The sequence below is a fragment of the Lynx rufus genome, unplaced genomic scaffold (genome assembly GCF_022079265.1).
Source record: "Lynx rufus isolate CCGP_SWC_20201006 ecotype Redwood Valley unplaced genomic scaffold, mLynRuf1.p SCAF_52, whole genome shotgun sequence".
Classification (NCBI taxonomy): Eukaryota; Metazoa; Chordata; class Mammalia; order Carnivora; family Felidae; genus Lynx; species Lynx rufus.
Window position 1 is genome coordinate 653,038 of NW_025814870.1, and position 24,175 is coordinate 677,212.

A 24,175-nucleotide genomic window follows, 5' to 3' on the forward strand; every position below is an offset into this window, starting at 1 on the left:
GAGCATAATTTAAAAAAAAGGGATTAGTATTTACAGAAACAGTTTTTGCTTAGATTTAGCCATGTGTTTACAAATTCTTTGTTCGCTATTCTTTCTTGTAATTATTGTAATTATTTTCGTTTTTTTGAAGTACATCTTTTAGAAGTTCATTTAGTTTAGTTATGCTTGTGATAAACTCAGTTTTGTTTATCTGAAAATCTTTCTTCTTACTCATTATTTTTAAACTAAATTTTATTATTTTTAAGTATATTTATTTATTTTGAGAGAGACAGAGAAAGAGAGAGAGTGCAAGCAAGGGAGGGGCAGAGGGAGAGGGAGAGGGAGAAAGAGAATCCCAAGCAGGCTCTGCACAGGTGGGGCTCAATCCCACGAACCATGAGATCATGACCTGAGGCCAAGCCAAGTGTCGGATGCTTAACCAACTGAGGTACCCAGGTGCCCCTAAACAAAATTGTATTTAATTTTTTTTTTCAACGTTTATTTATTTTTGGCACAGAGAGAGACAGAGCATGAACGGGGGAGGGGCAGAGAGAGAGGGAGACACAGAATCGGAAACAGGCTCCAGGCTCCGAGCCATCAGCCCAGAGCCTGATGCGGGGCTCGAACTCCCGGACCGCGAGATCGTGACCTGGCTGAAGTCGGACGCTTAACCGACTGCGCCACCCAGGCGCCCCACAAAATTGTATTTAAAAAAAATCCTTAAATGTTTATTTATTTATTTTGAGAGAGAGAGAGAGAGCATGGGGGAGGGGCAGAAAGAGAGAGGGAGAGAGAGAGACTTTCAATCAGGCCCCATGCTGTCAGCGCAGGTTCTGATGCAGGGCTTGATCTTATGAACTGTGAGGTCATGACCTGAGCCAAAACCAAGTGTCAGACCCTTAACCGACGGCACCACACAGGTGCTCCCCTAAGCCAAATTTTAAACTAATGTACACATACAAGTTCTACAAGCATGCTTGTATGAATCTTTTTGCAGACAAACATGGATATATCTCCTGGGTAAATATATAGGAGTGGAATGGGTGAGTCATAGAATAGGTGTTTGTCTAAAATTAAAACTGCCAAAAGGTTTTTTTTTAATTTTTAATGTTTATTTTATTTTTGAGAGAGACAGAGTGCAAGTGGGGAGGGGCAGAGAGAGAGAGAGACATACACAAAATCCGAAGCAGGCTCCAGGCTCTGAGCTGTCAGCACAGAGCCCGATGCGAGGCTCAAACTCACGAGCCATGAGATCATGATCTGAGCTGAAGTTGGATGCTCAATTGACTGAGCCACCCAGGTGCCCCAAAACTGCCAAAAGTTTTCCAAAAACAACTGTTCCACTTCTTCCTGCTGCCAATGTATGGAGAAATCCAGGGACTTCAAATTGTAGCCAGAAATTACTGCTGTCAACATTAAAAAAATTTTTTTAATGTTTATTTGTTTTTGAGAGAGAGAGACACACACACACAGAACCCAAAGCAGGCTCCAGGCTCTGAGGTGTCAGCACAGAGCCCCACTTGGGCTCTAACCCATGAACACGAGATGGTTACCTGAGCCAAAGTTGGATGGTTAACCAACTGAGCCATCCAGGCACCCCACAAATGATCCATCCACAAATGAGCCATCCCTCACCCCATGATGAGGGAGAGTGGGGCAAGCTGAGGGCAAAGTACAGGCTAACAGCACCCCACCCCCAGGTGGGGTATGTGTGACATTCCTTAGACACTCCTGGCTACCCAAAAACAAAGGAAAGGGGTTTAAGTGCATGCCATGGTGATGTTGGAAACTAAGGCAAATGAAAAATTAAGTTCCCTTACTGCCTACAGCCGCTTATTGACAAGTCCTTGAAACCAGCAGAGTGACGTCCCTCTAGGAGCTCAGCTGCCTCTATGATGACACTTTGCTGGGGGCAAAAGAGAATCTTGGCTTAACATTATCCTGACCCACCCCCAGGAACCTGTAAGTCTACTTTAATGTATAAAACTTCTTTGGAAACTTCCTTATCTCAACTGCCCCAGGATATATGCTGGCAATCATACTTCAAGCTTATGGCTCCCTAATATACATCTGAAGGGTCTCATGACTGAGGTTTTACTAAATGGTAATAAATGGCATTTTCCTAGCAACAGATAGTTCCCCAAGGCCCTGGAAACCTTGCTTCCAAGATTCCTTAGAGACTTACCCTGTCCCTAAGCCCCCCCCCCCCCAACCTGTGGGTATATAAACAGTTACCCATCAAGACCCCAGTGCACCTCTTCCTGCCCACAGGTCCTGTCCCCATGCTTTAATAAAATCACCTTTTTGCACCAAAGACATCTTCAAGAATTCTTTCTTGGCTGTCAGCTCCGGACCACCCCACAATCACCCCAAAGCTTTATCAGTTCATTTTTAAGGTTCTTTAGTTTGTCTATAAACTGTGGGTGAAAATATTCCCTGTCACACTGGGCTTGCTGTGATTAAATCACATACTCAGTGACTGGCACATAATTAGCCTTTGATAAATGTTAATCAGTATTATCATTACATATGTATCCCCACTGAGTAAGAGAAACTAACATCCTTTATTCGTCAACGAGCTGGCTTATGGTAGGGTTTGTGTGAATGGATGGAGCACCGCTTCACTGGAAAGCACTCCAATGTAAGCAAAAGCAGGAAGGAGCAGGGTGGTTAGTTGTTAGAAAGGAGACCAAAGAATAATTACTTAGGTCTGTATAGCGCACTTGCTTTCAAAGGGTTGTAGTGGCGGACGACATTGGGGAAGGCCTTAGGACTGGAAGCCTCGGAAGAGTTTAGGCTTTTGTATGTAGAACATGAAGTTTTGAAAACGTTTGAGTTGGGGTGGCAAGATTGTGATCAAAGGTGGCTTTTGGGAAAGGTTGGTGCAATGGGCTGGGTATTTATTAAAAGCGGGCCAACGGCTCCATACCGAAGCAGGCACAAAACCAGTCCCCTCTGAGGGCCAGGAAGCTCGCTGGGATGGTGGGACCAGAAAGGCACCGAGACCAAGGCTCCCCGATGGCGTCTAGTCCCTGGTTCACCTTGAAGCTGAGAGGGGGATCGAGTCGCTTCAAAGACCATTCTGGAGGGTGCTGCCCGTTTTGGCGCGGTAGTGGCGTTCCAGTTGGACCTCTGATTCTAAGGGCCCTCGAGTCCTCCCACCCACAAAATCCCCTGTACCCCTCTTTCCCGGAGTCCGCATTGGTTCTTCCCGCAAAGCCGGCATCTCCCTCGCGACACTTCGTCACTTGTCACTCACCTGCTCGCAGCCAATCGGTACCCATAGGTTAGGCACCTCCTCCTCCGAGAGAAGGAGGGGCTACTTCCTGCGCGCCTATGAACGCGCAGATTCACAAGAGTGGGGCGGGCCTGCAGCTGTGAGCGAGCCAATCAGGGGCCACCGGCCGTTGGCGGCTCGAGAGGCGGCTAGTCGCGCGCTCGCTTTCCCAAGATGGCGGCCGCTAAGGACGGTTGTGGATTAGGAGAAGTGGCCGCAGGGAACGGCCGGCGGCTCCACCTGGGGATTCCTGAGGCCGTGTTTGTGGTAAGAGGCACGCTGGTCCTCAGGATCTTGGCGTAGGCCCCGCGGGCAACCCCTTCCTTTCTCGCCTCCAGTCCGGCTTTGACTACGGGGGGAGGAGTGGAGGTGATGGACCTGGGGGAGCCCTTCGTCCGCTGTCCCCTCGGCGCCTAGACGCGCTGAACTGTGCCGGGACCCGCCCGGGGAAACGCGGTCGGTGAAGGGAAGGGGGCGCCGGGCGTGAGGCCTGTGGGGCGGGGCGGGGCGGTCTGAGGGGCCGCCCCCCCCCGGGTGCCGGTGTTCACCCTCTGCTGCTGGGAAAGGGAAAGGGGGAGGCGGCGAGAAGCCGGAGAGAGACTCAGCCTGCAGGCTGGAGCGACCGGCGGTTTTGGTGACTTAGGGTACAATGAGTAGGCAGAACAGCTGGTGCCCAGGTGTGACAGTAGGAAATTTACCGGTGCGTTGAAGGGGCGCAGTGGCCTGCCGCCTGGCCGGAGTGGAAGGAGACACCGATGGGAAAGTAGCGTGGAGGCCGAGTGCGAAGGCCTCGTGTGTCCTGAGGAATCGAGGCTGTGTGCAGTAGGCACCGGGCTGTCGTTAGAAAGTGTCTACGGAAAGGCACGATGTGGTCATATTTGGTTTTAGGTACGTCATTCTAACGCTGGAAGAGAATTAACGGTGTGGAGTTGAGAGAGGAGGCAGGGAATGCAATTTGGAGGCTTCACAGAACAGGGAGTTCAGCGGAAGTCCAACCAGAGAGAAGCAACTAGATGCTTTCAACAGTGGTCTTCCATCAGGCTGCTCTACAAATGGTTTTTGAAAACTGAGTGAGAGAGAACCCGACTGGCCTTCAGCCCAGTATCCTCCGTCTTTCCTCACTCACTTCTGACTGAGCTGCTGTAAAGTCTTAATGAAGTGTTCTCGACCTTTTGGGTTGTACCTATATTGCCGTATCTCCACCTCTTTGTTAATGATATCGTACATCGTTCGATGGACCCAATTTATTCTTTATTTAGACCACTTTTATATACACTCTATTGCATAGTTGCATTTGGTGATTCAATTTTGTAGTTGTTTTCTTTTGTTATTTTGTACCATTTATTTCTTTCCATTCATTTCCCAACTAATGGTAACAAGAGACAAAATTTGTTGACTGCCAGGCGCTTTCCTGATGCTTTTACAGAACTCTAGGGGGGCGAGTATGGTTATCATTTCCATTTTGTAGATGATGAAACTGGGGTACTTAAGTAACTTGCCCCGAGTCATAGTGCGTAAGCAGGTGACTGAGGATTTGAACTTGGGCAGTCTGTGGAGCACCAGAGCCACTATTTATACATCCTGCTCTGCCAGTGGGAGGAAAGTGAGGTGGTCATCTTGGCTCAGTGTCATTTCTCCTAGTCCTAGCACAGCGCCTGACACGTAGTATAATCTCATAACTAGACGTTGAATTCAATTTCCACAGTGCCTTGAACACTGCATTCTTGGTCCTCAGCGAGAGGTGACTTCAAAAATCTAATTCCAGAGGATACACTTTATCTGACACTTTATAAAGTCTTATCTTAAAATGCCATTTCCCCCTAAAACTGCTATGGGTTATTTTTTCTAGACCTTTAACTTTCTACCAGTATGACATAATATATATGCAATCTAATATAATATATAAGCAGCCTAATTTTTATGTATTATTTGAATAACATGTACTGTAGAAAGAACATTGGCTTCTAAACAGACCAGGGTTTGAATCCTGCCTGGACTTCCCAATTACTGCCTCATGTTGAGCATATTATTTTACCGCTTTGAGCCCCAGTGGCTTTAAGTGTAATAGGGATACCACAATGCTTAGTTGCCGTGGGAAGCAATATGTACTTTCAGTATTCCAAGTAGATGTTGAATATGTATTAGTTTCTTTGATGATAGGAGGTAGTACACTGTATTGTTTAAAAGACCTCATCCTTTTCTCCATTCCCACTGGTGCAGTAGTTTGTTTTCTTTGCTGGAATTGTCTCTTTCCCCTTTGCCTAGTGGCTGACCTCTTAATCTCTCAACATCTAGTTCAGATAGGACCTCTCTGTAGTTTTGCTTGAGCACTACCACTACCCCAAGACAGAATGCTTGGCACTTTCATCAGTTCCCTCAGCTGATTGTATTATACACATAGCTAATGTTTGTTGAGCACTTATTACCTGTCATGTATTCTTCTAAGCATTTGACATATGCTAACTCATTTAATCCCCTGTGAGGAAAAGGTATTCTCATTTTACAGATGAGTAAGTTGAGGCAAAGAGAGAGGTTCAGTAGCTTCCCCGAAGTGAACACATCTAGTATGTGGTGAAGCCAGGATTCAAACCAGGCAGGCCCTGTGTTGTAGCCACAATGCTGTGCTGCTACAGTTAATTCTCCTTGCTAGACTCTAAGCTCCTAGTAATGTTTACCATGTGCTAGAAACTTTAATTTAGATCTCTTTCCTGCAGTGACCCTTCTAGGAAGATGTGTCTCCATTTTACATGCAGAGTTCAGCCATTGCCCCCAGCCTCACCTTTTCAGTTTCTTTTGCTTTGTTAGACCGATAATTTTGATGGCCTCATGGTTCATTCCCTTGCTGTGTTTCTCTTTCATTTGCTTCTTGTCTTGCTTTAGCTGAAATATTCCCTTACAGCTAGTAAGCATGGGTAAGAGTAATGATCTAGAGATTGCAGAAACCATAAGGTAGTTGAATTTAACGTACAGTGAAGGAAAAACGTTCTTTTAAGTGCTGGAAAGCTCTAGTAGGATTGGCTTAAAGCTTCCACATATTTTCATCTAGTTCTTGATCCTTATTTAATTAACTAGCTTTTCTTTAAGGACCAGGATGTAGTATACGTTTTAAAAAATGCTATTCAGTTTGACTACTTTTTTTTTGCGTAATTATTCCTGTTACAAAAGATTGTTCCGTTTGCCTTTCAGGTTTATTTTATTTTGACCAGTTGATACTTAAGGAGGTATTTGTGGCTTGCCTTGGGAACCAAATGACCATATTTAACATGATTTCAGTGGCAGAACTTGTTGAATTAAAAATTTTAGTCGAGGGGCACCTGGCTGGCTCAGTTGGTAGAGCATGTGAGTCTTGGTCTCAGGGTCATGAGTTCAAGCCCCATGTTGGACATGGAGCCTACATTAAAAAAAAAACTTAGTCGATAATTTTGGCATACAATCTGAGTTGTTTTGTGGCTGGGGCATGTGACTAGGCAATGTGTTTGTTGGTAATTTTCATTACCATTTTCATTTCATTACTAGGGCCACCTGGGGGTGCATAAAGCAGGTAAGGTCATCTTTCTTTCCATATATATAAATAAAAAGAGGAAGGCGGAGGAAGAATAAATTGGATACATAATGTATGTGCGATGTCTGAAATGCTTTTTATAACTACTTTTTTAGTTAAAAACAAGCCTTTGGGGGCGCCTGGGTTGCGCAGTCGGTTAAGCGTCCGACTTCAGCCAGGTCACGATCTCGCGGTCCGGGAGTTCGAGCCCCGTGTCGGGCTCTGGGCTGATGGCTCGGAGCCTGGAGCCTGTTTCTGATTCTGTGTCTCCCTCTCTCTCTGCCCCTCCCCCGTTCATGCTCTGTCTCTCTCTCTGTCCCAAAAATAAATAAACGTTGAAAAAAAAAATTAAAAAAAAAAATAAAAATAAAAACAAGCCTTTGGAGAAAGGAAATACAAGCTTCTTTTTTTTCTTTTATGTTTTAAAGATAAAGTTGAAGCACTCAAAAATCAGCTTAGAGGTATAAATTCTAAAATTTGTCATGTGTTATTTTTGATAATAAAGGAAGATGTGGATTCCTTCATGAAACAGCCCGGGAATGAGACTGCAGATATAGTACTGAAGAAGCTGGATGAACAGTACCAGAAGTATAAGTTTATGGAGCTCAATCTTGCTCAAAAGAAAAGGAGGTAAGTGTAAAAATTTACAAGAGGTTTTTTTTTTTCTTTTTGGTTAATCTTGTATGGCTTAAACTTTTTAAGAATTAAGGCATAATTTACATATAATGAAATGTCCAGGGGTGCCTGGATGGCTCAGTCAGTTAAGCATCTGACTCTTGATTTCAGCTCAGGTCATGATCTTAGGTTGTGAGATCGAGCCCCACTCGGGCTCCGCACTGGGTGTGGAGCCTGCTCAAGATTTTGTCTTTCTCCCTCTACTGCTCACATGCGCGCGCGCTCTCTCTCTTTCTCTCTCTCAAAAAAAAAGGTCAGATCTTGAATTTTAGTTTGATGAATTTTCGCAGATGGATCCACTTCTGTAACCATTGCCCAGATCAATATGTAGAACATTCCTATTACTGTAGGAAGTTCCCTCCTGCCCCTTTCTGGCCAGTCCTGCCCACCCCCAGAGCTGACCACTGTTCTGATTGTTTTCACCATAAATTTGTTTTGTCTGTTTGTGAACTTCATATAAACGAAAGCATGTAGTAACTACTATTTTATGTCAGGATTTTTACACTTCGTATAATGCTTTTAAGAGTCATCCATGGTTTTGTGTGTGTCAGTGGGTTAATTTCTTTTTACTGCTGAATCTTGTTCCATTGTATGTATGTACCACAATTTTTATCTATTTTTTTTCTATGTGATGTGCTATTTATTTTTTAATTTATATCCAAGTTAGTATATAGTGCAACAGTGATTTCAGGAGTAGATTCCTTAATGCCCCTTACCCATTTAGCCCATCCCCCCGCAGCCCCTCAGGCAACCCTCTGTTTATTCTCCATATTTAAGAGTCTCTTATGTTTTGCCCTCCTCCCTGTTTTTATGTTAAATTTGCTTCTCTTCCCTTATGTTCATCTGTTTTGTATCTTAAAGTCCTCATATGAGTGAAGTCATATGATATTTGTCTTTCTCTAATTTCACTTAGCATCATACCCTCCAGTTCCATCCACGTAGTTGCAAATGGCAAGATTCCATTCTTTTTGATGGCTGAGTAATACTCCATTGTATCTATATACCACATCTTCTTTATCCATTCATCCATCAATGGACATTTGGGCTCTTTCCATACTTTGGCTATTGTTCATAGTGCTGCTATAAACATGGGGGTGCATGTGTCCCTTCAAAACAGCATACTTGGATCCCTTGGATAAATACCTAGTAGTACAATTGCTGGGTTGTAGGGTAGTTCTATTTTTAATTGTTTGAGGAACCTCCATACTGTTTCCAGAGGGGCTGTACCAGTTTGCATTCCCACCAGCATTGCAAAAGAGATGCTCTTTCTCTGCATCCTCACCAACATCTGTTGTTGCCTGAGTTGTATCTATCTATCATCTATCTATCTATCATCTATCATCTATCTATCTATCTTTTAAGTTTACATCCAAGTTAGTTAGCATATAGTGCAATAATGATTTCAGAAGTACATTCCAGTAATTCATCCCCTATGTATAACACCCAGTGCTCATCCCAAGGGTCTTCCTTCATGCCCCTTGCCCATTTAGCCCACCCCCAACCCACAACCCCTCCAGCAACCCTCAGTTTGTTCTCCATATTTAAGAGTCCCTTACGTTAATGTGTTTTGTATCGTAAAGTCCTCATATGAGTGAAGTCATATATTTGTCTTTCTCTGACTAATTTAGCTTAGCATGATACCCTCTAGTTCCATCCAGGTTTTATCTGTTTTTGTCTATTTGCCTGCCAATGGACATTTAGGTCGTTTCCCCATTGCGTTTGAAGTCTTTGTGCATGTGTATGTTTTCTTCTTCTGAGTAATTACCTAAGGTTAGAATTGCTGACCTGTAAGTATAATGTTCAATTTTATGAGGAAACTGCCAAAAGTTCTCCAAGGTGGCTATACCACATTTCACTCCCACCAGCAATGTATGGGAGTTCCAATTGTTTCACATCCTTGCCAGTACTTGGTGTTATTAGTCTAAAGATGGTTTTGAAAACATAATAGAATGAATATTGAAGACCTTATTCCAAAGCACCTAGGGTCATAACATCTTAAATCTCTAGTTCATCCTTATTTTTCTGATGAGATGAGAGATGCATAGAGGTTATGATTTTCCTGAAATTTCATAACTAATAGGCATAGGACAAATGGATCCTTGCTTTTACTTGTTTATTTCCCTGTATTTTTATAGTAGCTTATAAAGTCAGTTCACTGTAGTAAATATTTGCGGATATCTGCTGTGCACAAACGCAGCATTCTTCTGTCAGTTAAATATTTATGGAATTCCGACTAGGTGCCAGATCCTGTTTGGGTGAAATCAGGTCCAGTATCTGCTCTCAACAGGGACACAGTCTAGTGGCATGATAGATATGTAAATAAGATAAGTACATAAAGTATAACAGTCAAGATACTTCGGTGCAAAGGAATGAGTTAGCAAGGGAGAGGTGTGATCTGTAGGGGGGCAAGGAGGTTCAGGGGAAGCTTCCAAGAAGAGCATATGACTCTGTAGAATTCTGAAGGCTGGGTATGAGTTTTGGAGGCAGACTAAAGGAAGGAGGGTCACCTGGGCATAAGGTGCCATTTATGTTAAAGTGCAAAAGTTTCTTTAGACATATTTTCTCATTTGATTTTGGTGACAGGGTAATTTGAATATGGGCTGGGTATTAAATAAGATGAGAAGTTATTGACATGAACAGATAGAGAATGTTAGCAGAAAAAGGCAGGATAGAAAACACTATGGTATGCTCTCATTTTGGAAAAAAATTGTGTATGTACACAAATATTTGGAAGTACACTAATGGTGTATTAACAGTGATAATCTTTGGGTGGTGGGAATATGGCATTTTTAGAAATTTGGTCATCTGTATTGTTAAATTTCTACAATATTCATATGCTGCTTTTTTAAAGTTTATTTTTGAGAGAGAGAGAGAGAGAGGTAGCGTGAGTGAGGGAAGGGTAGAGAGCGAGGGAGTGAGAGAGAATCCCAAGTAGACTCTGCGCTGTCAGCATGGAGCCCAATGCAGGGCTCAATCCCACAACTCTGGGATCATGACCTGAGCTGAAACCAAGAGTCGGACACTTAATGGACTGAGCCACCCAGGCGCCTCTCACATACCGATTTTGTAATAAAGTTTATTTTCATTTTAAAAAGAAGAATAAAGCCATTGGATTTCAGGTCACCCACAGGGAGGTTATAGATAGAGAAGAAAATGGGCCTCAGGATCAAGCCCTGGGAGTGAGGAGGAAATTTGTATATCAAAGTTATATTGCTAACTCTAGTACTGTGTGGTATAGTAGGGTACTCACTCCAGGTTTATATATGCTCTAGGCCTGAATGTGAGGGATAAAAATTGCAGTGTGCACCTGCAGTCTTCCTAATTAGGTACATTTGGGGTATATCAGTTAACAAAACAGACAGTCCCTGCCCTTGGAGATGTTGCAGTCTAGTGGAATGTAGATAGTAAACACACAGTTCAATAGAATTAATATTTATTGTGCACCTAATATGTGGCATCATCCTAAATACTTAGTATATATCAGTGAACAAAACAGATAAGAATTTGTGTCCTCATGGAGCTGGCATTCCAACCAGAAAACAGAACTAGAGTATACAGTAGGTTAGAAGGCAATAAATGCAAAGGAAATAGAAAATGGAGTAAGAGGGTGTGTGTGTGTGTATGTGTATGATATATGTGTGTGTATATATATATATATATGTGTGTATATATATATATACACATACATCTACAAAAATTTTTTGAGGATGTGTGACCTTTTGAAAAAAACTCACAGATGAACCACGTAGCCTTGAAATACTGGAAAAAAATAAGAAAACGTCAGGTATTACTGTAAGAATACAGTCTATAATACATATCACATATTATATAAAATACATGTTTATTGACTTTTTATGTTATCAGTAAGGCTTCCAGTCAACAGGCTATTAGTAGTTAAGTTTTTGAGGGAGTCAAAAGTTATATGTGGATTTTTAAAAATATATGTGTTCTTGTTTTTTTTAAGTTTATTTATTTATTTTGAGAGAGACAGAGAAGGAGCATAAGCAGGGGAGGGGCAGAGAGGAGGAGAGACTGAATCCCAAGCAGGCTCTGTGCTATCAGCACAGAAGACTGACTCGGGGCTCAATCCCGCGAACCATGAGATCATGACCTGAGCCAAAATCAATAGTCAGATGCTTAACCAACTGAGCCACCCAGGCACCCCTATACATGGATTTTTGACCGTATGGGGGAATTTTGTCAACCCTGCATTGTCAAAGGTCAACTGTATATTGGATACTAATCCTTTTAAGTTATATGGGTGAGAAATTTTTCTTCCTTTTGTGATTTGCCTTTTTTCTTATGGTTTCTTCTGATGAGTAGTTCTTAATTTAAATGTTTTCGATTAAAATTTCCCTTAATATTTTTTTGTGTCTTGTTTAAGAAATCCTATCCTTATATTTGTGTTTAAAAAGACAAACTTCTATGTTTTCTTATAAAAGTTTTAAAATTTTGCTTTTCACGTTTAACGTCTTAATCTAGAAATTTATGTATGGTGTGTGGTAGGCTTTCAATTTCTTTTTTTAGTGGATATACTGTGGACATAGTATTTGACTCAGCACTATTTAATTGTAATGTTGTGCAGTTTAACAATCTTTTTCCTTACTAGTCAGTGCTTTTTTGTATCCTATTTAAGCAATACTTTCCTATCCCAGGTTCATGAAGATATCCTCTTCGTGTTTTATTCTTTAAGTTTTATTGTTTTATCTTTTCACATTTAGATCTTTATAATCCATGGGTTATTCAGAAGTATGTTGCTAAATTTTGAAGCAGTTGTGAAACTTTCTAGCATGTTTCTTTGTCCTCTCTCTTTGTCCTCTCAATACTATAAATTGGTAGTTGGATCTACGGTCTTAGTTGTATTCAGGGTTTTTGTGGTTTTTTGACAGTACTGCTTCATAGGTTTGTGTAACGTTTTTCCATTAAGAGGTAGATAGTATCTAGTTGTCTCTTTTTATGATACTCCATGCTGGATCCATTCGTTGTGAGTTGCAAAATGATGTTCTAGTTCAGTTATTTTTAAATTTATTAATAAGCTGGTATACTTCTATAAAGAGAAGCATCCCCTACCTAGTATGTGGTAAAGTAGCTGCAGGAGATCAGCTCACTTCCAAGTTGCTTCCCTCGCAGGGGTCACCCCTGTGGTCCCTGCCACCCTCAGTGGCTCTCCGCTGCCTTCCAGCTAACAGGGTGTGTGTTTTCTCTGGCTGTTGGGACGGTTACAGGTGGGAGGGCCGGTCTCCCCTCTGAACCTGGGACAATTTGTATCCCTTTTTAAAACCTTTTTAGTCTACATTATCAGGCACATGCAGTTTGAGAATTACTATGTTTTGGTGAACTTAACCCTATATAAAATAATGCTTATTGTTTCAGGTCTGTTTTGTTGAATGCTTACAGCTGTTCCAGCTTTTTTCGGGTAACATTTTCTTGATGAATCTCTTCTGTCTCTTCATTGTCTACCTGTTTATTATTTCTGTTTAAGGGTGTTCCATGGAAACAACATAAGGTTATTGTTTTAAACCTAGCCTTTCTGTTTAGATAAACTAATTTTTCTTTTTGGGTACTTTTGATATCATCATCTCTTTTGTTTTAATTCACTGGAATTTGTGTGTGGCTATCTTTTGTCTTTCTTACCGAGCTGTATGTCTGCTTTCTTTTAGTATGGATATAGCTGTGTGGTTTGCCTTTATCCATAGAGGGTTTTGCTTTTGCCAGGAGTGCTTATTGTATACAAGCCTGTTCCTGTTCTGGCACTTAATATGCGAGCTCCTCCACTGAGCTGCTGGGTGGGGGGTGGAGGGCAGGCTTAGGTCTGCAGCCCACAGTGGCACCTGACTCATGATGCTTACTTTTCTGTAGGTCTCACTGCTCAACCCAAAGCCTTTTCCAGTTTTTTACCCTTTAATTTTTTTCTGGAACTTCCCTCACCTCTGATATCAGCTATGCAACAAAAACGATTTTTTTGTGCACGATTGAGTTGTTTTGCAGCAGATGGCTCTATGTAGTAGTTTGCATACTAACCTCTGTCTTTACATATGCTGTAAATGGTTCCTTGCAGCCTGTCATTTGTCTTTAACTTCACCTTCAGTATAGAAGTTCTTTAGTATTTCATAATTCTCTTGTGGTAATCTCCTCTCTAACACCTGAATTGTATGCCTTTTATTGTTCTTTAACCGGAAATTTTGTGATTATCATTTTTTGCATTTTTTTCTGTTAATTTTTTTCTCCTTTTGGAATTCCTGTCAATATAGATGTTGATGCTTCTAATTCTGCCTTCCATTTCTCTATTATTTCCTCTCTTCTGACTTTGGTAATTTGACTTTTGGCGATTAGATGGATGTCCATGAGTTCCTTATTTGAGCCATTACGTTTTATACCTAGTCATTCTGGTTGGTTCTTCTTATAGCTACTTGTTTCTTCTTCATATTACCAATAATCCTTTTTTTGCTCTCTGAGGTATTTTTAAATACTTATTGATAATCTAATCTTTTAGTATTTCATTTTGTTTCATCTGATGGACATTGTTGAATTTAATTGTCTTTTTTTATTGTAGTTGTGTTTATCAGATTATCATTTCTTTTCCCCATCAGCTCACATTCCCTCAGGGATACCAGTTACTTTGGCCAGTCATGGAGTAATGTGGAGGTGGGAGTAATTTAAGCCCCTCCTGGTGAGTAGGGGTAGGAAGAATGCTGTTAGTGTTATAGTCTAGGACACCACCATTGGACAAATGTCCCTTCTCCCCAACCAGGTGACTTGGTCTCTGAGGATTCTTTTAGTTCCTCCGCCCTTGGCTGTCTTTGGTGTCCTCACTCCTGGGAGTAGGAGTGAGGGGAAGGGGATGACTGGGGACCAGTATTTGTCTTCTCAGCTCCTCAGCCTGACCTCTCTGCTTCTGGTCAGTTCTACTCTTTTTCCACCCCGTAGCAATGACAGAGTAGGTAAGGTGATTCACCCAGAGCAATTTAGATGGAGGAGAAAACACCTAGAAAGTTCTCCTTTAGCTGTACTCCCCTTTTGAAGATTTGGTTTGCTTCCCTTCTAAGCCTCCATCTCCCTTCTCACTCCGCTACCCATTCCTGGAACTTAGAGATTTCTGTTGTTCATATAATAACAATGACGTAGAACTGACCCAACTGTCCACTGGCAAGAGAGTAGATAAAGAAGATGTGCTATATTCAGAATTTAATGTTACACAGCTGAAAATGAATGAACAAGTCTTAGGAACCTAACTGAGTTAAAAAAGCAAACCCAAGAAAACCACATATAACACGAGATTGTATTAAGCCAAGAAACCTGCAAAGAATATATTATTTGGGGATGTACGTAAATGTGATGAAACTCTTGAAAAAGAGAAAAAGGGGCTGTAGGCATATGGTTCAGGAGAGCTGCTATCTCTTGGGATGGAGCAGACTGGGGAGGGGTGATGAGGTTCCTAAGTTGCCTGGGGCTGCAGCTGATTGATTTATATATGCTCCATAATTTATGTATAACATGTAATATTTTTACATACAAAAATATATGCTAGAAATCATTGGCATGACCAAAAAATCTTTATCTGAACATTCTTCTTATGTTGTATGTGTATCAGATATTTTACAAATATAGCTCCTTAACATTTACCTATATCAACACAGAATACAAAAGTAAGCAAAATTGGAAGATCTACAACATCCATATTGAATTTGTAAAGAGTTCACAAAGCATTATCCTTCAAACTAAGTAAAAAACATAAATGCTAAGTATGTGTTTCTAGATTATTCACTGGACTTTATTTCCAAAAAGCAATCTACACATTCAGTGAGTGCAATCCCTATCAAAATGACACCAGCATTCTTCACAGAGCTAACAATCCTAAAATTTGTATGGAACCAGAAAAGACCCCAAATAGCCAAAGTAATGTGGGCAAAGAAAAGCAAAGCTGGGGGGCATCACAATCCCAGACTTTAAGCTGTATTACAAAGCTGTAGTCATCAAGACAGTATGGTATTAGGTGTCTGGGTGGCTCATTTGGTTAAGTGTCCAACTTCAGCTCAGGTCATGATCTCGCAGTCTGTGAGTTCGAGCCCCATGTCGGGCTCTGTGCTGACAGCTCAGAGCCTGGAGCCTGCTTCGGATTCTGTGTCTCCCTCTCTCTCTGCCCCTCCCCCGCTCACGCTCTGTCTCTGTCAAAAATGAATAAATGTTTAAAAAAAGACATTATGGTATCGATACTGTTTTTTTTAAGTAGCAAGCTCTTCTACCACACTTCTTGCCAGGTCAGTAGCACAGGGTAAAATAAAGTTTTCCCTGCTGCTCTTCATGCATGCTGTGACTTCCTTTATATAATAAGTATATTTTCTTTGTTTATCAAATTTTCATTTAAATTCCAGTGTAGTTAACATACAGTGTTATATTGGCTTCAGGTGTACAATATAGTGATTCAACACTTCTATAATAAGTACATTTTCATCATCACATTTAAATTTTGTTTACATACCAATCTCCAGTCACGTTTAGTTAAATGCATTCTGAAAGAACCACAGCTTTGTTTCTGTATCCTTAGTTTGTTTTGTTGCAGATTCCATTGTGATTTGACAGGGACCCCACATTTGCACATTTTTCCATGCAAAACATTTTATGACCTTGGGCAGCCTCTAATCATCACAGAAAAGAGCTAACCTTCAGTGCCAACAAAATAAAAAATGTTTCATTCTTTCTTCTAAGTAACTTTGAGTGTTTCCAGCATATTTTTATCTCTTATTTTGTCAGTGACATTGATGTCACTTGGGACAGTTGCTAGTAGTTTCGTTTTTTAAGATTAATTTTTAATAGATGTTCATTTTTAGAGCACTTATGGAGCACATCTCCATAGCACAGTTGAACAGAAGGTACAGAGGTTTCCCATACACTCTGTGCCTCCCCAAACATGCAGAGCATCCCCCATTCTCAACAGCTCAACAGCCTCCACCAGAGTGGGACATTGACTGCAATTGATGAGTCAAGGGGCTCCTGGCTGGCTCAATCTGTAGAGCATGTGGTTCTTGCTCTAGGGGTCGTGAATTCGAGCCCCACTTTTGGCATAGAGCCTAACTTAAAAAATAAATGAATGATGAACCAATACATAATAATAATATATTTTTATTAACTAAACTCCCTAGTTTACCTTAGGGTTCACTGTTGTGTTGTATATTCTGTGGGTTTTGACAAATGGATGATTTTAGCAGTCCTCAAAAAGATATCGATAGAAAATGCAAAGCCAGTAAGACTGTGTCCTAGGGTTTTTCTTGCCTGCAGAACACTAAGTCAACCTTTTTCTTATTCACAGGCTGAAAGGTCAGATTCCTGAAATTAAGCAGACATTAGAAATTCTAAAATACATGCAGAAGAAAAAAGTAAGTGCATTTTTGTTTATAAATGTGAATGAACCAGAATACTTCAGCAGAAATTCATCTTCCTTGACTCCTTGGTTACTGGTATTTGAATGTGCTGGTAGATCCAGTCTGCCGCCTTGATTCTTATGTACATGTGCAGTGTGCTTCTGTGATAAGTGTGGCTTTGTGGCTTGTTTTTCCAAGTCAGCTTTAATTTTAGGGTCTACACATCTTGGATTATTTTACTTATATGGAGTATTTATAAAACTTAAATGCAATTTGAAATTATTTTCTTTTTAAAATTTTTTTGATGTTTGTTTATTTTTGAGAGAGACAGAGAGAGCACGAATGGGAGGGAGGGCAGAGAGATAGGGAGATGCAGAATCTGAAGCAGGCTCCAGGCTCTGAGCTGCCAGCCCAGAACCCGACGCAGGGCTTGAACCCACAAACTGTGAGATTGCAACCTTAGCCAAAGTCAGACACTTAACCAACTGAGCCACCCAGGCACCCCAAAATTATTTTCGATACAAAAAGAAAATACCTTATTTTGAGGTAACAGCATCTAAGGGTTTTTGTTGTTGTTGTTCTCCCTAAGAATAAGGAGTGAGTCCGAGATTTACAGATCTGCAAAGAATCTTAGAAATTATGTTTTGGGTTCTCATTTCACAGTTGAGGGGACCATTACAGAGAGGTTACACTTGACCAGTGTCACATAGCTGGTTATTGGCAGAACTGGATTTGAAAATGTGCTGAGTCTTAATCCCATACTCATTAGAGGCTATAAAGATTAAATTTTATAAGCGTATTATATTTAAGAGATTATATGTAGGTGTATATGTATATGATTTATTACTTGACAGGATAACTGTATTTCTAATACATTATTTTATGTGGTGAAGTTTTTTTTAATATCATTTATTGTCAAGTTAGCTGACCTACAGTATAGATAGTGTGCTTTTGGCTTCGGGAGTAGATTCCCATGATTCATCACTTACATACAACACCCAGTGCTCATCTCAACAAGTGCCCTCCTCAGTGCCCATCACCCATTTACCCCTCTTCCTCACCCCTACCCCCATCAACCCTCAGTTTTTTCTCTGTATTCAAGAGTCTCTTATGGTTTGCCTCCCTCTCTGTTTGAAACTATTTTTCCCCTTCCCTTCCCCCATGGTCTTCTGTTAAGTTTCTCAAATTACACATATGAGTGAAAACATATGATATCTGTCTTTCTCTGACTGACTTGTTTCACTCAGCATAATATCTTCCAGTTCCATCCACATTTTTGCAGATGGCAGGACTTCATTCTTTCCCATTGCCAAGTAGTATTCCACTGTATCTATAAACTCATGTGGTGAAATTTGTAAGAAACTTCAGAAAACTGGTTGGTTGGGCATGAAGCACTGATGAAGTAATAATTGCTGACTCTTGCATAGCACTTACTTTGTGCCAGGCACTGTTGTGTGTGTGTGTCTGTGTTTGTGTAAAGTCTGCTTGCTACAGCCTTCAGAGATGTAGGGACAATTTTCCTAATTTTACAGACCAGGAACCTGAGACACAGAGAGGTCAAGTGAAATGCTCAATTTACACAGGGAGTAAGTAGCTGATCCAGAATCCATCCCCCCCACACGCAGGTGTCTGGCTCCAGCGTTCATTTCTATTGCCACTACACTTAGTTGGCGTGATGGTACAGTTTTCAGTGACTTAGGTTCAGATCTGTGATCTCTCCTTTATAACCTTTTTAATTAAACTGACCTATTTACAGTACTGTCATTTTTTTCCAAGGAGTCCACCAGCTCACTGGAGACTAGATTCTTACTGGCGGATAACCTGTATTGCAAGGCTTCAGTTCCTCCTACTGATAAAGTGTGTCTGTGGTTGGGGGTAAGTAACCGAAATGGCCACAGCTTTCTTGGCTTACATTGGTAAACCAGCATGGTTTTCCCGGCATAGCAGTACTGTTTGAGCTGGGTAAAGTGCCCATCTGTCTTTGACCCTGGAAGGAACAGAGGTGGAGTTCAAGGGGTCTGTACTGGAGACGGACTGAGGTGAGGAGTGTGGTGAGCTGCACAATATGCTCGGGTCTCTCCTGGTCAAGACAGAACTACCTGAAACCCTCATCCCCTTCCTCTCGTGCTGTATCGTTTAAATGTAACAGAAGGAAGAGCAAGAGAAGTAAAATGGAAAGGACTGTTGAACCTCCGATAAATGTTTCTTCTCCATAAGAGTTTATTAGTTCTCTCTAAAGTTAAGGGGAAAAGATGGTTAAAAAACCTTGAAAATGGAGTCCATTTTTTAAACCATATATTTCAATTTTAGACAATTTCATAGGCCTTGTCTGTGATTTTTCCTGCCTTACTCCTCTCAGTCGCCTGACCAGACATCCAGGCCATTCCTGATGGGCCAGGTAACTGTCCACAGGTCTCATTACCCCAGGCAGGTTCTCATACAAAGTAACAAGCTACGTGTACAGCTCCAAAGTGTAGAGATTTTCTGAAAACTAAACAGTAATAAGAGACAGTGTCAGTTGACTCGGGAATGAGATTGGGGTCTGGGATTTAAGAGACATGTACTTCCATTGAATTTTTTTTTGTCCTATTCGAATTTGTATACAGTTTTCTAACTGTCACGGATTGGGTTATTCAGTCAGTAAGTATTTATTTATGTAGCACCTACTTTGTGCCAGACACTTTCATATTGTCTGTCTGATTTAATCCTTACAACCATCTTTTGAGTAATTTTTAAATTCCATTTGTCAGATGAGGGAAGTGGTTCAGGAAATGCCCAGTGTAAGTCAGGTGATGGGAAGAGTTCAGTGCTGGAGGAGGTTTGGTTCCCCACCTCCAGAATGCCCGCATCTCTAAGTGTAGGCAGTAACACCAGAGCTTCAGAATTCAACACAGTCACTTTGTCTTTGTTCCTAACATCTGTTGGAGGTAGGAAGGGGACAATAGGGGCTGCTGGGTGGTTCAGTCGGTTAAGCGTCCGACTTCAGCTCGGGTCATGATCTTGCTGTTCGTGAGTTCGAACCCGATGTCAGGCTCTGTGCTGACAGCTTAGAACCTGGAGCCTGCTTCGGATTCTGTGTCTTCCTCTCTGCCGGCCCCCCTCTCAAATATAAATAAAATCATTAAAAAATATTTGAAGAAAAGGAAGGGGACAGTAAAAGCTTGCCATTACTGGATCAAATTACATAATATATATGTATTTGAAAACTTTTAAATTACTTAAGCTTAAGCTCAGAAACAACTTTCTTTTTTTAAATTAAATTAAAATTTAATGTTTATTTATTTTAGAGAGAGAGAGCACAAGAAGGGGAGAGGCAGAGAGAGGGAGGGAGACACAGAATCTGAAACAGATTCCAGGCTCTGAGCTGTCATCAGAGACCCCACGCGGGGTTCGAACTCACAAAATGTGAGATCATGACCTGGGCCAAAGTCAGACACTTAACTGACTGAGCCACTCAGTCGCCCCAGAAACAGCTATTTACATTGATTCAAATGTGGGGCACCTGAGTGGCTCAGTCGGTTAAGTGTCCAACTCTTGGTTTCAGCTCAGGTTGTGATCTCACAGTTTATGAGATGGAGCCCTGAGTCAGGCTCTGCACTGATAGTGTGGTGCCTGCTTGGAATCCCCTCTGTCCCTCTGTCTCCCTCTCTCAAACTAAATAAACTGTAAGAAAATAAATTGATTCAAATGTAATACAATTTACTATCATCATGGAGGTTGTAGAAAGATGGAATTTGATGTTTGATCATTGGTTTTTCTCTTAATTCTCCTGTTTACTTACTATCTATATTAGTGTAGGCAACCTGACCTCTTTGAGCCCACATTTTCTTAGCTGTAAAGAAGGTGGTAACTTGACTGACCAGGGTTGTTTATGAGGAATCGATGATGTAGTGTATGTAAATATATTCTCTAACCCAGGGATCAATAAACTTTGTGTAAAAGGTCAGAGAGTAAATATTAAAAGAAATGCTTTTAACGTTTATTTATTTTTGAAATAGAAACAGAGTGTGAGCAGAGAAGGGGCAGGGAGAGAGGGAGACACAGAATCTGAAGTAGGCTCCAGGTTCCAAGCTGTCAGTACAGAGCCTGATGTGGGGCTCAAACTTACAAACTGTGAGATCATGACCTGAACCAAAGTTGGATGCCCAACCGACTGGGCCGCCCAGGTGCCCCATGGTCAGAGAGTAAATATTTTGGTTCTGCAGACCACACGGTCTCTGTCACGAGTACCCAGCTCTGCCACTATGGTGTGAACGCGTAAGTGAATGGAGAATATCTGGAGTCCAAGAAAACTTCTAAGAAAGGGCAGCTAGATTTGGCCTAACTCCTGCCGACCCTGTGAGACACTGTGTGAATGTTGAGTAATTGTTGTGACTTTCTCTCTCCAGGCTAATGTGATGCTTGAATATGATATTGATGAAGCCCAGGCATTGTTGGAAAAGAATTTATCGACTGCTACAAAGAATCTTGATTCCCTTGAGGAAGACCTTGACTTTCTTCGAGATCAATTTACTACCACAGAAGTCAGTATCCTTTCTTTAACTAAAAGCAAAGGGAGGAAAAGAGAAAGATGATTTTCAACACTCTTATTTGCATTACTTTGATGAGAAGAATATCCTTATTCCTGGGCTAATTTGAAGTTGCAGATTTTATGAGAGTGATAAATAACATATTTGGAACTAATACTGAAATAAGTTTGTAGATAGGTTAATCTGACCTGAGTTGTGAAGGTTTGGAAACTGCAAAATGCATAAGCGTTTTTCTTTCAAATATTTTTTCAAGATGCCTTCATAGCCAGTTGAATAGTTTAATCCGCAAGTATTTATTAAGGGTCTCCCATGTTGCTGCAACTGTGCTAAGCTGTATGGGGCACAGGATGGTGAGGGAATCAGTGCAAAAAAAGAGCGGCAGAGTCTTGCTGTGTTAGAACTAAACATGTTTAAAGCTACATCATAATTTCATAGCAAAATATAAGTTCATTTCGTGTATGCCACGCCAAGGCAATATAAAGTTAGGGAAAGAGATATGAGCTGGAATTAGTGCAAAGAAGACTTGGGGAAGTTAGAACTTGGTTTGTTTTGAAAGGCAGTAGAGGGTTCAGACGAGCATAGAAGAGAGGTGGAGGCAGGTGTTCTGCTTAGGGAGGGGGCAGCTGTATTGAAACCCAGATCTGTGCCTCTCCTTTCTGACTTCTCTCTCCTGGTTCCTATTGCGGACACTGGTCCCACACACTCCCCAGGACAGAAACTCGGGAGTTGCTCTCCACTCCTCTTTCATCACCAAGAGCCAACCAATCACCAGATTCTTGTCAAATTTCCCTTGTAAACCTCTCTGTCCATTGTCTCCTTTTGGCCTTCCAGAACCTAGACTAAGTAGTTTTATAGTCTGTTTTTCTCCCATCTCTCCTTCACACTATCTCCAGTGTGAATTTACTGAGTCACGCGTCCTATTTTTGCTCCTCTGGTTGCGATAGAGAACTTCAGTGGCTCCCTGTTGCAGGAAAGGTATGCACAGAGGCCCTGAGTGAAGTGTCCCATACCGTCTTACCTTGTGCCCCTGACCTCTTCCTGCCCCAGCCTCCCTCACCCCGCCCCGTGCACCTGGGTTCCAAGTAGCCCCAATCGGTTCTCCTCACTGCCCCCTGCCAATGTGCCACACCCTTTACATTTCCACTTTGTTCCTCCCACCTGGAACAATTTCCCCCTATTTATGTTTCTGTGGGCTACTCCTTCGTTTCCTTCCTAGTACAGCTCAAGTATCAGATCATTTCTATACCTGTTCAGATCCTCAGGGTGTTTTATTGTTTCTCTGTGCTTACTTAGCGCTTTGCACTCAGTACTTGGTTTTCTGTGCCAGGTCGGGAGCACTGCAAGCGTGGGAGCTGCACCTGTTCTTTTCTCCACAGCATGTGGCACGCGGCACACAGCGGCCGCTGAGTACTTGGGTGACGGAAGGCAGGCCTGGTGGAGGCCTAGAGCAGGGGCTGGGATGGGACTCGTGATGTGGAGATTTGATCCACAGAAGTCCAGGGAAATAGCTATCAAACTCGTAGAGGATAACATTGGAGAAAATCTAGATGGCCTGAGTTACACTGGTGACTTTAGGATACAACACCAAAGGCATAGTCCATGAAAGAAATCACTGATATGCGAGGGCCTACACAGGGTGGTGCTTGTGGAAAGGAAAATAAATTGAGTGAATGTCCTATTAAACCAAAGGGGGGGTAAGAGATGAAATTATTGATAATTGAATTGTACTAATTTAAATATTGCCTGTAAGGATATGGTGTCAACAGTCTTTGAAATTTCATGGATGAGGAGCTATCTTTAAAACTGTTGACAGTGTCAAGGACATGTTTTGTCAAGTATAAGGCTTCAGTTGGCTACATATGCTAAACAGTTGTTGACTTGAGGCCTTGACTTTGTATTGGTGGAATTTAGTTCCAGTATTTTCTTAGCAAATGGTATTCTAGCAAGATAGCTCACAATCCTAGCTGTTACCGGTATTTTGTGTGCACGATTTCTGATTCAACATGTGAGTGAATACTTACTTAGTCATTGCGTATGTTATCTTTAGAATTGCATTTGCATTTTCTTTGACAATTCTTGCAGATATGGCCAGGGTTTATAATTGGGATGTAAAAAGAAGAAACAAAGATGATTCTACCAAGACCAAAGCATAATGCTGGCAATTAAAAATGTGGTTCAGTTTTCAAAACATGTTATTTTAAGTACCCCAAAGTTTATCCCTAAAGGTTGACATTACTTTGACTGATTTTTTTGAACAGTAAGAGCGGTAGTTAAAACTTTAAAAAACAAGATAAACATTTTATTATAAAAACAAAGTTAGTTTCAAATATTTTGTGAAATTAGCAGTATTTTAATTTTTTTATTTCCAACAAAGTAAATGCTACTTTCATCTTTTTGTTGTTGTTGTCGGTCATAAACAAAGTCTTAGCTGGAATGGCTGAAAACTGTGAGGTATACTCTTGAACCTAATTCTGGACACTAGCACAGTTTACTTTTTCTTTATTGGCTGATATTACTCTTACTTGATGTAGTTAAACCAGTTTAGAGGTAGGAAAAGCACTTAGTTTAAATATTTCCAAACTTGTTTTCTTTAGTAATGTGGGGCTTTATGGCTCTCTGTTGCTGTTATTTGTCTTATATAATGGGTTTTCATGAAGTGCTGCTTAGCCAATAGCTATCTATTATAATATTCTGTACTTTTAAGGAACTGGTAATTGGCCTTCCTAAGTAGTAAGAGGGCTATTGAGACGCTTTTTCTTACCCCATAGAAGTACACAGTGTCTTTGCAATGTCAACATAAGGGAGATCTTGGCCA

General features: G+C 41.3%; 1 protein-coding gene across 1 annotated transcript; it reads left to right on the top strand.

Annotated features, from left to right (window-relative positions):
* Positions 1-3,415: 3,415 nt before the first annotated feature.
* On the top strand, positions 3,416-23,670 carry VBP1 (VHL binding protein 1). Its single transcript, XM_047100721.1, has 6 exons — positions 3,416-3,523; positions 7,303-7,427; positions 16,780-16,846; positions 18,608-18,706; positions 21,220-21,358; positions 23,443-23,670. The coding sequence occupies exons 1-6, from the start codon at positions 3,431-3,433 to the stop codon at positions 23,511-23,513; spliced, it is 594 nt and encodes a 197-aa protein (XP_046956677.1). The 5' UTR covers positions 3,416-3,430; the 3' UTR covers positions 23,514-23,670.
* The last annotated feature ends 505 nt before the right edge of the window (positions 23,671-24,175 follow it).